Source organism: Schistocerca cancellata, chromosome 4, assembly GCF_023864275.1.
Source record: "Schistocerca cancellata isolate TAMUIC-IGC-003103 chromosome 4, iqSchCanc2.1, whole genome shotgun sequence".
Lineage (NCBI taxonomy): Eukaryota > Metazoa > Arthropoda > Insecta > Orthoptera > Acrididae > Schistocerca > Schistocerca cancellata.
In genome coordinates, this window is record NC_064629.1 from 216,100,820 (window position 1) to 216,114,202 (window position 13,383).

Consider the following 13,383-nt stretch of genomic DNA (forward strand, 5'->3'; position numbering starts at 1 on the left):
ACCCGTACCTAAGACCGGTAAGGACAAACACCTTCCTTCTAGATACCACCCCATTTCTCTCACCAGCTGTGTTTGCAAGGTGATGGAACCTATTATTCTCATGCCCGGATGGTATGGTGGCTCGAGTCTCACAATTTACTAACCACTGCACTGTGTGGATTTCGAACGCACTGTTCTGCAATTGACCATCTTGTCACTTTGTCCACCCATGTCATGAATGGTTTTCTGCGGAAATCCCAGACTATGGCCATGTTTTTCAATTTGGAGAAAGCCTTCGACACGTGCTGGAGGACTGGTATCTTTTGCACTCTCTATACATGGTGCTTCTGTGACCACATGCCCCGTTTCCTTTAGGAATTTTTCGAGTTTTCAAGATACGTGTGGGTTCTGCCTTGTCGGACACCTTTATCCAGGAAAATGGTGTGCCTCAGGGTTCTGTCCTGAGTGTCATCCTCTTTGCTAAACACACACACACACACACACACACACACACACACACACCTACAATGGCCTGACTCCTGCCGAACATCTCCATTGGTGCAGTTGGTTTATTCCACCTTTACATCTTGGGCCTGTAGCTCTTCCATTCGTTGAAACCATAAAATTCCTGGGTCTCACGCTCGATAGGAAACATTCTTTGTCCTCCCACGTGTTTTACCTGGCAGCCCGCTGTATGGGGTCCCTCAACGTTCTGCGTGTCCTCAGTGGTACTTCCTGGAGAGCAGATTGAACCACCCTCCTCTCTTTGTACCCGTCCCTTGTTCATTTGAAACTAGACTATGGGTGTTTAGCTTATGTATCTGCACGTCCATCCCTCTTATGCTGTCTCAATACTATCCACCATCATGGCACTTGTTTAGGCACTGGTGCCTTTTACACTAGCCCAGTTGAGCGTTTGTATGCAGAAGCTGCCAAACTACCATTGTCCCACCGCCATGACTATCTCCTCAGCAGATATGCATGCCATTTGTCTGCAATGTGTGTCCATCCATCCTATGCCTCCTCTGTCGATGACTCCTTTGATCACCAGTATGGGCCACGTCCCTCTTCTCTGTTACCTCCTGGAGTTTGCTTCCCGCTCTTGCTTTGGCAACTTCATGCTACCTGCCACTTTCCCAATGGGCATGAACTCTTCACCTACTCAGCTTCGCTCAGTGACCCATATTCACCTTGGCCATCATTTGCTTTCTAAGGACACTACTCCAGTCTCACTCTGTTGCCTTCAATTTCACGACCTTCCATGGAACTTCGCGATAGATAGTACCTTTGTGTACACTGAGAGGCTCTCGGATTGACCGTGGTGTCGGTTGTGTCTTCATCATTAGCATCGACAATTTTCAGTTATGGCTTCTGGAACACTGACTTGTATTTACAGCAGAGCTCTTCACCCTGTATCAGGTCATGCAGTACATCCTGTGACACAGGCTTTTCAATTGTGTCATCTGCTCTGACTTTCTCGCTGCCCTTCAAAGCTGTGTACTGTACACTGTCCATCCCTTAGTGCTGTTACTTGCTTACTGTTGATGGAGCCACTGTGGTATTTATGTGGGTTCCTGGTCACGGCCTGATAGGAAACGAGGCTGCTGGCAAGGCTGCAGTCCTTGTACCTCAGCGTGATAGTTCTTACATTTCCTCCGATGATCTCTGTGTTGCCATCTGTCAGTAGATGGTGTCACTTTGGCATCACCACTGGTCCTCCCTTCATCTGAACAAGCTTCAGGTTATTAAGCCTCTCCAGCAGCTTGGACAACCTCCTCTTGGCGTGAGGAGATCATTTTAAGTAGGTTGCGCATTGGGCGCTGTCTTTTTAGCTATTGCCATTTGTTAAGTGATGCTCTCCCACCACTTTGTACTCATTGCGCTCAACCTTTACTGTTCGCCATTTCCTGACGGAATGCCCTTTTTTTAACCATTTGCATTCTTGTTTGTGTTTGCCGGCTGAATTATTGGCTGTTTTAGCAAATAATGCGCGAGCTGTTGACTGCATTTTAGCAGTATGGCAAAGGCCATTTAATTTTTAGTTCAGGACCACATTTTCTGAATGGCGTATTTTGGAGACATTTCTCTACGTCCCTGTTTTTAGCTGTCTTCTCTTCTGTCAGTTGGGATTAATGTATAGTCGTTTTTAACTCCTCTCTTTGTCTTCATGTTCTACAGTTCTGACATGGGCACGTATGATCCTGATTTGGTGAAAAACTGGAGCGGCTGCCAGAGAACCCAGCTGCAGCTCAACCACTGGAGGAGGTGATGCTGATTCTGCTGGCTCTGCCACAAAGTGGAGAGGCACGGCGGCTGAGGCAATGTGGGGGGGAGGGGGGGGTGTCCACTGGCAGCAGTGGGGATGAGACCACCTCCATAGGCAACAGGGGAGGGAAAGGAGGAGGAGGAGGAGGAGCAGGGCGTATAAAAATCCATGGCCTGCACATCGGCAGGCTCAGAAGGAAGTCTCACTGAGGCCTGAGGTAGTAGGCAACAGGAGGAGAGCGGAGGGGGAGCAACATGAAAGCACACCACTGCAAGTGGGAGCGTGCATCCAGAAGACTGCCATGATAAACTCTGCCATCTAGCTGACCAGAAGACAGCAGTGGTGATGCCTCAATAGAGTGTGAATGCAACTGATTTGCATGATGGTCAGCTACTCCATATTGACATCCACCACTGACAACTTCCAACCTTTATCGCTCACTTCAACACCTGGCAGCCACCCTTGCCGACGGACAAAGGATTGGGGCCAAACAGCAGCTCCATGAGCAAAACACAGTGGCCTATAGAACATGACTCAGGGTGCTACAATTCCAGGAGAGCATGTAGCTGGCGCCCGTCCAAATATCCGCCAGACTACACCTGTTACCTAGCATTGCCTGATATGTAGCTAGAAAACTCGACAGTACATCATTGGGGGAAGAGACACACACTAACTACTGCATTTGGATCTTGAATGTACGTATGAAGCCTTCCACCTCCAAGTTAGAAGCTGGGTGGTGGTCAGATATCAGATACCATTACAAAAGCAAAAGTCTTCAAACTACCATAACAGAAATCAACTGCCATTATTGGACACCAGCTCTGTGGGGTTCCCTCAATGGCAAAAGTAACTGACAATGCATGAACATTGGTGATTGATAATGTGGAGGACAGCTTGGCCATCGGACAAATAACTGACCACCAGCAACCATATGCTGCCCAAAAATGGACCTGTGAAATTGATGTGCAGCCTGTCCCAAGGGTGCACCAGGAACGGCGAAGGAGCAAACTTGCATGACGGCACAGCCTGGTTCTCTGGTTCTCTGCACAGGCCCCGCAAGCCCACACCAAATGTTCGGTGTCATGATCAATCACCGACCAATGGACATGACATTGCACCAACACCTTCATAAGCTTCATTCCCCAGTGTGATGCATGCAGCAACTGGAGTATTCAAGGGTGCAACGCCAGGAGGATGACCACTTGATAGCATCACTCCTCTGTGGAAAGGATGAGAAACCCCTGGACAATGTTGAGTTAATAATGTAGGAGAAAAAACATACACCACACTGAATCCACACCCTGAGAGATGCACTCTGACCAACCCACCTGGACTGCCAAAACAGTTTTCAGAAGTGGGTCAGCAGCCTTGGCAGTCGCGACCTTTTGTGATTTCAGCAGAAAGTCCAACTGGGTTGACTGTGAGGCATCTTCCAATGCAAACACAAGAGCCTCCTGACAGTCGAACGTTGGAGCGGGCCTCACCAGTAGCTGCGATAGTGCATCTGCACTGACATGCTGGGCGGTGGAGCGGTATCTAATGTCATAACAGTGCTTACTGAGAAAGAGGGCCCACCAATACAGTTGGTGGACAGTCCTATCGGGCAGCTTGGAATGAAGGCTGAGAAAGGAAAACAACAGCTTGTGATCTGTGATGAGGAGGAACCTAATCCCACACAAGAAAACGTGAAACTCTTTAACTTCAAAAAGTAATAGGAAGCACCTCTGTTTCCAGTTGTGAATAATTACGCTGCACAGTGGGAAGCATCTTTAATGTGTATAAGCAATGGGCTGTTCATTGTCCTCCTGATTCCAATGGATCATGACGGCACCAGTATCATACTGGCACACTTCACAGGCCAGGGTTAAAGGTTTAACTGGTGTAAAGAGAAGCCATACAGGGAGCAGAGCATAAATACTGCTTGATAGACTGAAAAGCTGGTTGACAGCCTACAGAACAGACGAACTTAATGCCCTTCTGGTGAAGCCAGTTAAGAGGTTGGCAGATGTGTGCAGACTGGGGAATGGACTGAGCATAATACAGAATCTCACCCAAATAAAACTGGAGCACTTTCAGGTTCCTGGGTGCTGGCAGTTTGACGATGGCTTCAGTATGGTTGTCTGTAGGGATATGCACATGACCCAAAAAATGCACCTTTGGGCAGAAAAACCCGCACTTTTCCAGTGTGCAGTGAAGGCCGTTCTCCAGGAGGCATTGGAAAATTGACTGAAGGTTTCATAAATACTCCTCCAGAGTAGGGCCTGTTACCCAGATTTCATCAACATAACGGATGCAACAGGGAATGTCTTCAGTCAACTGGTTGAAATACAGTTGATAAATTTGAGGCACAGACAAGTTGCCAAAAGGCAAGTGATTAAACTGGTAAAGCATAAAGCCAGTGTTGATGATCAGTGAAGTCCAAGAACCCTCATCAAAGGCAACTGCGGTTAGGTATTGTGGTGAGATGATGCACAAAAGATGCTGGTCCCCCGACACCTTTGCCAGAAACTCTGCCTGCCGTGGAATAGGATACAAATCTGCAGCACATCACATATAGACTGGCAGTTTGAAATCACCGCAAGGGTGTGCTGCACCATTAGGCTTCTGAATTACCACCATCCAACCCACTGACTCAACGAAGTGGAGAAATGACAACTTGATCTTGCAAGCACTGCAGCTTGGCCTTTACCTTGCCATGCATGGCAAAGGGAATTGGGTAAGGATGACAAAATTTTGATACCACTGACTGCTTAAGAGAAACACGCGCCTCCAAAGTTGCTGCCTGACCTGAGGTATTCTCAAACTGTGGGATGTGTGACTGCATTAAGAAATCCAAATTGTTGAAAGGAACAGATTGAGACACTAAATGTGCTTCATCAATGATTTGGAAGCCAAAAACAAAAAAGCGTCCAGCCCAAAAATGTTTTCCACCAATGGTGAATCGACCACTGACAATGTAAGTTGCCATTCCACATTTTTATAACATGCATAAACACAAAGGAATGCGCTGTTTACTATAAGACACAACCTGACTTAGTGGCTGTTGCAATGCTGGGCACTCCAAGACGCAATGAGGCTGATTGTCATTCCTACGTTGACCTTAAATGTGACCGGCCATCCATCCACAATCATTGTCAGCAAAATACAGCTGGATTACCTGTGGGGGTTTTGGGGATGGCCCCAGAGTCCAGTGAAAACACTTGGGCATCCAATGACAGATTCATATCTCGCCTGCTGTCACAAACAGTTGTCAAATGGACTATCTGATGGCACATGCCACATGTGGCTTCCCATGTGGGCATTCTCATCAAACATGCAACAAATGACAGTCAGGACCCGACCATTGGCTTGCCCAACAAGCAGAAGGAGAATGACGCCACGGATAAAAAAACCACCACAGGTGGGAATAGTGACACCACAACCGATGCAAACATGCCGAGCTTGGTGCAGGCAAAGATAAGAGGAAGCACATTTGGGATACTCAAAACTACACTTACATGAGGGACCCTGCAAATCGGTCATCCAGGCCTCTTACAAGTGCCCATAGCTCTTGTGGTGCTTGCTGAATTGCAGTTGTACCACCACCACATGGGGTGGATGTCCAAAATAGCCTGCAACAGACAAATCCTGTCAAAGCGGAGTTTCTTGGGTTCAGTGGAGGGCTTCAAATTCTGGACAACTTTGTGTAAACCTGCGGTGAACAACAATAAGACAGGTCTTGTTGACTGGATCAATGGTACACCTTACCTTACAGTGTAGCAAGAACTGGTGTAGGTAATTCTCCCACCTTTCCATAGACTCATTGAAACTGGCAAATAGTGGTGGGGGTGGAGGAGGAAACTACACTACAGGTGCCTGGTCTACCACTGGCAAGGGTACCAAGGAAATCTGCATTTCAGTTCATCAGCCCCTGAATCAACTCCTGAGTCTGCACCTCCTGCTGCTTCTACTTCTACTGTTCCTTCTATAGGTGCAGATGTTCCTGCCAGCATGGCAAAAATGCCATGTTGATGGTAGCCCAAAATTAACACCAGGAAAAGGGAAACAAAAAATAGTGGCATAATATGTGTAAGCATGTCGTTGATTTCCACTTCTGCACAGGTATGGTAATCAAGCTGCACTACACTGTCGACATTCGGGAGGACGACAGTTCAATCCCGCGTCCAGCCGTCCTAATTTAGGTTTTCCGTGATTTTCCTAAATCGCTCCAGGCAAATGCTGGGATGGTTCCTTTCAAAGGGCACGGCCGACTTCTTTCACTAATTCGATGAGACCGATGACCTCGCTGTTTGGTCTCTTCCCCCAAACAATCCAATCCAGTCCAGCCCTACAGGTACTGTATGGGCAACAGTTGCTCGATAATAACTGGTAAATAGAAACCTGAGAGGAAAGGAAAACTCACTGTGTAAGCCAATCTACAGGAAGCAGAAAATCCGAAACGTCATGGAGATGTGTATAGGAATAAGCTCAGCACATGGTTGGAGTGGGTGGGTGTTGACTGAGTACTCAGCATCATCACTGCAATTAGTTAATTTTTTTGAATATGCTTCTGTTTCAACAAATCTTTGTTTATCCAAATTATTTCAACTAGCTCATATGATTTATAGAAGAAACAGCAATTTACACATTTTTCCTCCTGAATAAAAGTAGTTTGTGGTTACCACTATGCCATGTTTTTCCCAATTTAGAATTTCTTTGGTTTCCTTAAATCAGATGAGGCAAATTTCTTTGAAAATGGCCGATTTGCATTCTGTTCCATCTCCAATCCGTGCATGTGATCCGTCTCTAATGACTTAATTATTAATTCAACATGATACCCTGACGTACCACAACTTTTCAAGTTTATTTAATATGAATAAGCAAGTGCTTTATTCCAATATATGATGTTTTGTATTTGTTAGATTCCTATTGATTTGCAAGGTTTCTGTTATATTTTTTAATTTTATTTTCTAGGGAATATCGTTGACGAATGATTTGGATACAGCTGACAAAGGAGACATGAGAGCTTACATGTCACTTGTAAACACTGTACTTGCAGTTGCTGAGGTAAAACTACTACTTTTTTTTAAAAAAAATTAGTCAATCACAATATTATTGCACCTGGGAGTGAGGCTGCTTCAGTTGGCTGATTGTGACACAGCATGTAATCGGGGTTGTGGAGGGAAGGAAAGATGGCACAAGTACAGTTATGCAATTAAAATTGCACTAATCTTGGTGATTAATAGTTATTAAGTGGATGGTCCGTAAGGGGTAAATGCTGAGCGATTCATCTGCTGTATCTGTTTCACCGGAATCCATTCCAATTTCATCCACAGTGTAAGTTTATTGTCATAGTCATGTGCTGCATATTCATCTTACCTCTCCAGACCAATACTGATGATTATATTTTTTACTGTGTCTTCCATTAACCTATCTCTGCATCAATATACATTTTCAATTTCTTTGACATGTTGCAGGTTCTAACCAAACATTTTGTGTAATATTACATGAAGTCTGTTTGGTTATCTGTTTCAGGGTAGTTAAATTAATGGAATAAACTTTTGTCCTGCAGTGTTATGTTTCATTGTACCCCAGATTAACTCTATAGGGTTCAGATCACAGTAGTATGGTGGGATCCTCAGAACACTATATCCCTTACATTTTAAAACTGTATCTGCCTTAAAAACAGGCTTTGGTTTTGTTGTAACACACTTAAAAGCTCATTTCTTGTTCAGCTTGGTTCAAAACTGATTTTGCTCTGAATGAGCCATTCAGTTATGTAATTTTCGCAAGTTCCAGTAATGGGAGCTTTATTTGTCTGAACAGCATGATATGGTGCATTATCAAGAACAACAATACTACCAGCTGGGATATTAGGAACCAGTTTCTCTTCTAACCATTTCTGATAATTATATCCATTCATATAATTGTGAAAATCATGGAACTTAGATTTGAAATCATAAACTAACTCTGCTTCTTCTGTGAAACACATTGCTGCTCCAGTGTGGACAGCAAAACCTGTTTGGCCTGCACTGCTATTAGTCATTCCACTCAGAACGTCTCCATGCTGCTAGCACTTTTTCATGGTATAATGCGTATGCACCAATGTTTCATCTGTGAATACCACTGGTTTATTTGGCTCTCAAGTATTCAATACACTTTGCAGAAATGTAGCTGTGCTCTGTTAGGATGTTTCTCTTATTGTACATTTTTTAAAAATAAAATCCCATCTCTTTCAAAATTTTCCAAAATGTTTCCCTTCCCTCTGGAAATTTATCTCAGTTTTTGAAAATATAAGCAGATTTCCCAATGTTTCCTTCTTCTGCACGTTATGCTCCAAAAATTTTCTTCAGATAAGTGCTTTGTTGAAGTCGCCTAGAAAAAGTAATTTTCTAGACTGCTGTTGTTTTCTAGGAGTTTTAATTTTTCCCTGATTCTTCCTCTTCCTTAAAGTCTTTCAAAATGTATTTTACTGTTCTTTCTGACTTTCCTATCATTTTTTCCACCCATAAGACTGCTTCCTGTAGAGGCATGATTACCTACTTCTGCTTTTATTCTTCCTGCCAATATTGTACAACTTTGAATATAAGCTCTTTTCCATCTGAGTGTGGCCACTTCCATGACACCACCTCATGTTTTCCACTCATAGGGTATTCATGATTGTTGATAACATCACACTGCATTTCTGGTGGTATTTCATGAGGACATGCTGAAGCACTTTGATAGTATATTCACAGATTACCTGAAAGCATTGGCGAAGAAATGCATTTTCCTTAGTTGCCACTATACATGTTTACTGTAACGTCACCGCGTGTTTCTCATAATGGCCACAGGAGGCCAAGTGCAATAATATTGTGGTTCGGTACTACATGTTTGTATCTGTTTTTCTTCCATTGTTGTTGTTATTATTATTATTATTATTATTATTATTATTTGTCACCTAGTTTTTTACGGTCAGATGTTTGAGCAGAACAACTTTAGGACTCCATAAAAATTATGCAATGGGTCTGTGTGTGAATTTTCATGGACAAATAGAACATGGGAAATGGAAAAATGGACCAGCGTGAGGACTAGTTTTGTAAAGAATAATTTAGATGCTTGAAATAAATCAGTGATTAAGAAAAGCTTAATTATTGATTCAAAGGAAGATTCAAATGTCAAGAACAGCTATGTAACTAATGTGTAAAAAATTATTCTATTCAAGCCGTAGCTATGTTGTACATAGAAAGTTACGTTGGTGTGATATTTAACTGTTAGTAAAAAGTTCAGAATAAGAAATTGAGAAATAATACAGTCACATGTCTTGTAAAATAATTTTTCTGAAAGTAACTAAGAAAACAGATTAGAGAGACATTTGACATACCTTTGAATGGTACTCGAAATCGTATACAGCAAAAAATATACTGATATAGAATTTAACGTTCAGTGTTTAACTTAGAATCTTGGAACTTCAAAGCGTGCTAGAAGGACGTTTGTCTAGTGGTTTATATATGCAGTGCAGTCTCATTTGCTGTATGTGATCTCAAGCATCATTCATAGGTGCATCAAATGTTTCCCTAATATTTTGTATTTCTTACTTTTAAACAAATCATTTCACAAAACATTTGACAGATTTTTCAAATTTTGATTTTTATTCTCTCTTGCTTATAATAAGTAATCTTTATTTATGACAGACTGTTTCGACTTTATCGCCGTTTTCAAGTACGTCTAGATTACAAAATTGTTAAGGCATTCGTGGCCACTTGTAGACACACTAACCTTAACCTATTGGCTTCTGTCTTGGGTTCTTTGGCCGATGTTCATCTAATGATTGTACTGACATTTCGCCAGCACGAGTGGCTGAAGCCGAGCTCGCAGCCGCAGACTATATGTACCGGTCGCGCCAACATCTGAGATCTTCTCTGCGGTCATTTCTGGTGCGGTTCTCTTCTTGCTACCTCCGAGGTAGTTCGCTGCAGCACGGGAAGCCAGGATCCGTTTACCTTAAGGCTTTCCTCTTTCTTGTTGAAACTGTTTGTGTGTTTTTGAATTTCTACAGCTTCTCTGAACAAGCACGTGTGATAGTGCTTCTTTACATCCAGAACTTCCGTTTCGGGAATTTTATTACGTGGTCGGTCTCACTCAGTGCATGCTCTGCCACGGCCGATTTCTCCACCTGCCCCAACCTGCAATGTCGCTTATGTTCTTTGATACTGGTGTTGACTGATCATCCAGTCACTCCGACATAAACTTTTCTGCATGTGTGTGGTATACGGTATATTCCCGACATTGCAAGTGTGTCCCTTTTCTCCTTTGCAGATCTAAGACACTCTTTGATCTTTCTTGTCGGTTGGAAAATCGTCTTTACGCCATGTTTGCGCAATATACGGCCGATTGTGTCCGTAACTCTAGGAATGTATGGCAGAAAGGCCGTATCTAACTTTTTTTTTTTCTGATTCCTTACTTCGCCAAGTATTTGGCTCTGTTACACTTGTAATATAATTTGTGGAATACTCCTTAGAACACTTTCCAGGTGTTGCATTTCGCGTCTGAGGTGCTGTGCCTCACATATTCGTCCTGCTCGCATTACGAGCATATTAATCATGCCTCTTTTCTGGCTCGGATGGTGGTTTGATAATTTGTGCAGGTATCGGTGTGTGTGTGTGTGTGTGTGTGTGTGTGTGTGTGTGTGTGTGTGTGTGTGTCGGTTTTCGATAAATGCTGTGTCCCAGGTTATCGCCATCCCTTGTGACCAGCACATGTAGAAATGGCAGTTTTTTGTCTTTTTCTACTTCCATGGTAAATTTTATTTTGGCAGCATGGAGGCTGTTCAAGTGTCTTAGGAAGTCACCCAGCTGTACTTGACCATGGTTCCACAAAACGAAAGTATCATCGATGTATCTGTACCACACCTTAGGTTTGCAAGTCGCCAAGTCCAGTGCCTGTGCTTCGAATTGTTCCATGAAGAAGTTGGTCACCACTGGACTAAGAGGACTACCAATGGCGACGCTTTCCAGCTGTTCATAGAAATCACCATTCCACGTGAAATAGCTCGTGGTGAGACATGCATGGAAGAGCTTCTTGATCTCTTGCGGGAAAATGGAACCGATCTGCTCCAGAACGTCACTGAGTGGCACTTTCGTATACAAAGAAACAACATCAAAGCTTACCAGGATGTCGTTTGGTGCAAGTTTCAGTTTGTTCAGCTTCTCAATGAAGTTACAGACAGAATCGGCCATATATTGTGCAGACATGGCATAAAGACGATTTTCAAACCGACAAGGAAGATCAAAGAGTGCCTTAGATCAGCAAAGGAGAAAAGGGACACACTTGCAATGTCTGGAATATACCGTATACCATGCACATGCGGAAAAGTTTATGTCGGAATGACTGGATGATCAATCATCACCAGGATCAAAGAACATAAGCGACATTGCAGATTGGGGCAGGTGGAGAAATCAGCCGTGACAGAGCATGCACTGAGTGAGACCGACCACGTAATAAAATTAGACAACACGGTAGGTCTGGCTGAAGAGAAGAACTATCACATGCGTTTGTTCAGAGAAGCTATAGAAATACAAAAACACATGAACAGTTTCAACAAGAAAGAGGAAAGCCTTAAGGTAAACAGATCCTGGCTTCCCGTACTGCAGTGAACAACTGTCACAGGTAGCAACAGGAGAACCACACCGGAAATGACCGCAGAGAAGCTCTCGGATGTTGGTGCGCCAGGTACATATAGTCTGCGGCCACGAGCTCGGGTCCAGTTCACCACCGGCAATGGAGGGTGAAGCTTTGACAATGCCAACCACTCCTACTGACGAAACGTCAGTAAAATCATTAGATGAAGATCGGCCAAAGAACCCGAGACAGAAGCCAATAGGGAGTTGCGTCTAGATTGATGTGATGTCCATAGTACATTGTTAATGGGCTGTTTTGTAACTGTCACTGCTGTAGTAAGATGGTAAATGATGTCCAGATGTTGAAAATAAAATGTTAATTATGGCGTGACTTCAGTTAGACAGTTCCACTCTTGCGACATCATATCGTTATCAAATACGTATGCTGCTGGCCCTAAAGAAGAAAAATTTTCTCTCTTTTTAACAACCAACACACAAATTCTAAAACACTATAGTGTCAATGGTAAATATTGTACTAAAGGGTGTAGACATTATTTATTTTATCTATTGTACTGACCTTCCATAACTAATATCTCAGAGCACTGTGCACTGAAAACTTGTCTTCATTCTTCAATAGAGAGGAAGCAGGAAGGAAAGATAGATAGAAATATTGCTGTCAACTACAGTTACATTAAATATCATAAGTGGTGGTGGTGGTGGTGATGACAATTATGATGATGATGTAAGTGAGACCTAGTCATTTGTTTCATATTTCCTGGTGTCAAGAGCCCCAATACACAAGAGAGAGCCGATGAAAGTCCATTCAGAATCTGTATTACCTAGTAGGAAGTTAAAGATATTAACTATATGAAAGTAATATAATTCATTTTGCTTTCACTTCGACACAGTGGAGCAATAGCCTGCAGCACTTAGTGTGCATACTTTATTTGGCTCAACGTAATGTATACAATTCACACATTCTTGGTATAACATTATTAAGAGTGGACAGACTTAGGAGATTCTCATATGTATTTTGATGAGTGCATGCAGAACAGTAAAATTTTGTATAACATGGTTGCATTCATTGCTTGTTGGCTTCCATTATTTACATAAGTTATGATGTGCAATTTGTTCTACTATAACTGCTTGGTGAAAGCAGATGATTTATTTTTATAAAAACTAAAGGCTTTTTCTCATTGTGGAAATGAACTAGCTGCTCAGTGTGACTGGCTGAAGTTGTTACGTACTTCCAGCTTACATTATAAAATAAAACCATGTATTATATTTTACATGTAATTGTTATTTGCATGGGTTGAACTCATTGCCCAGCTTTACATCACATAATTTTCCATATATGAACACTGAACAAGTTTTACTTCATAGACAACTATACTAATTGAGATACTAAATATAGTTAAAACTCGTTTTCAGTAAATGATTGTTTCAGAGTTACCCAATACCATGCTTCCTGTTTTCACTGAGGTGACAAAAGTCATGGGATAGTGATATGCACATTTACAGATGGCGACCTTATCGTGTACACAGGGTGTGAAAGGACAG

General features: G+C 42.7%; 1 protein-coding gene across 1 annotated transcript in view; it reads left to right on the forward strand.

The window, feature by feature from the left end:
* Positions 1-13,383, forward strand: part of LOC126183300 (metaxin-2) — a 59,340-nt gene that overhangs the window by 33,599 nt on the left and 12,358 nt on the right. Inside the window, exon 4 of the mRNA XM_049925140.1 lies at positions 7,199-7,291. Coding sequence (XP_049781097.1) covers positions 7,199-7,291 — 93 coding nt within the window. The remainder of the gene's footprint in view (positions 1-7,198; positions 7,292-13,383) is intronic.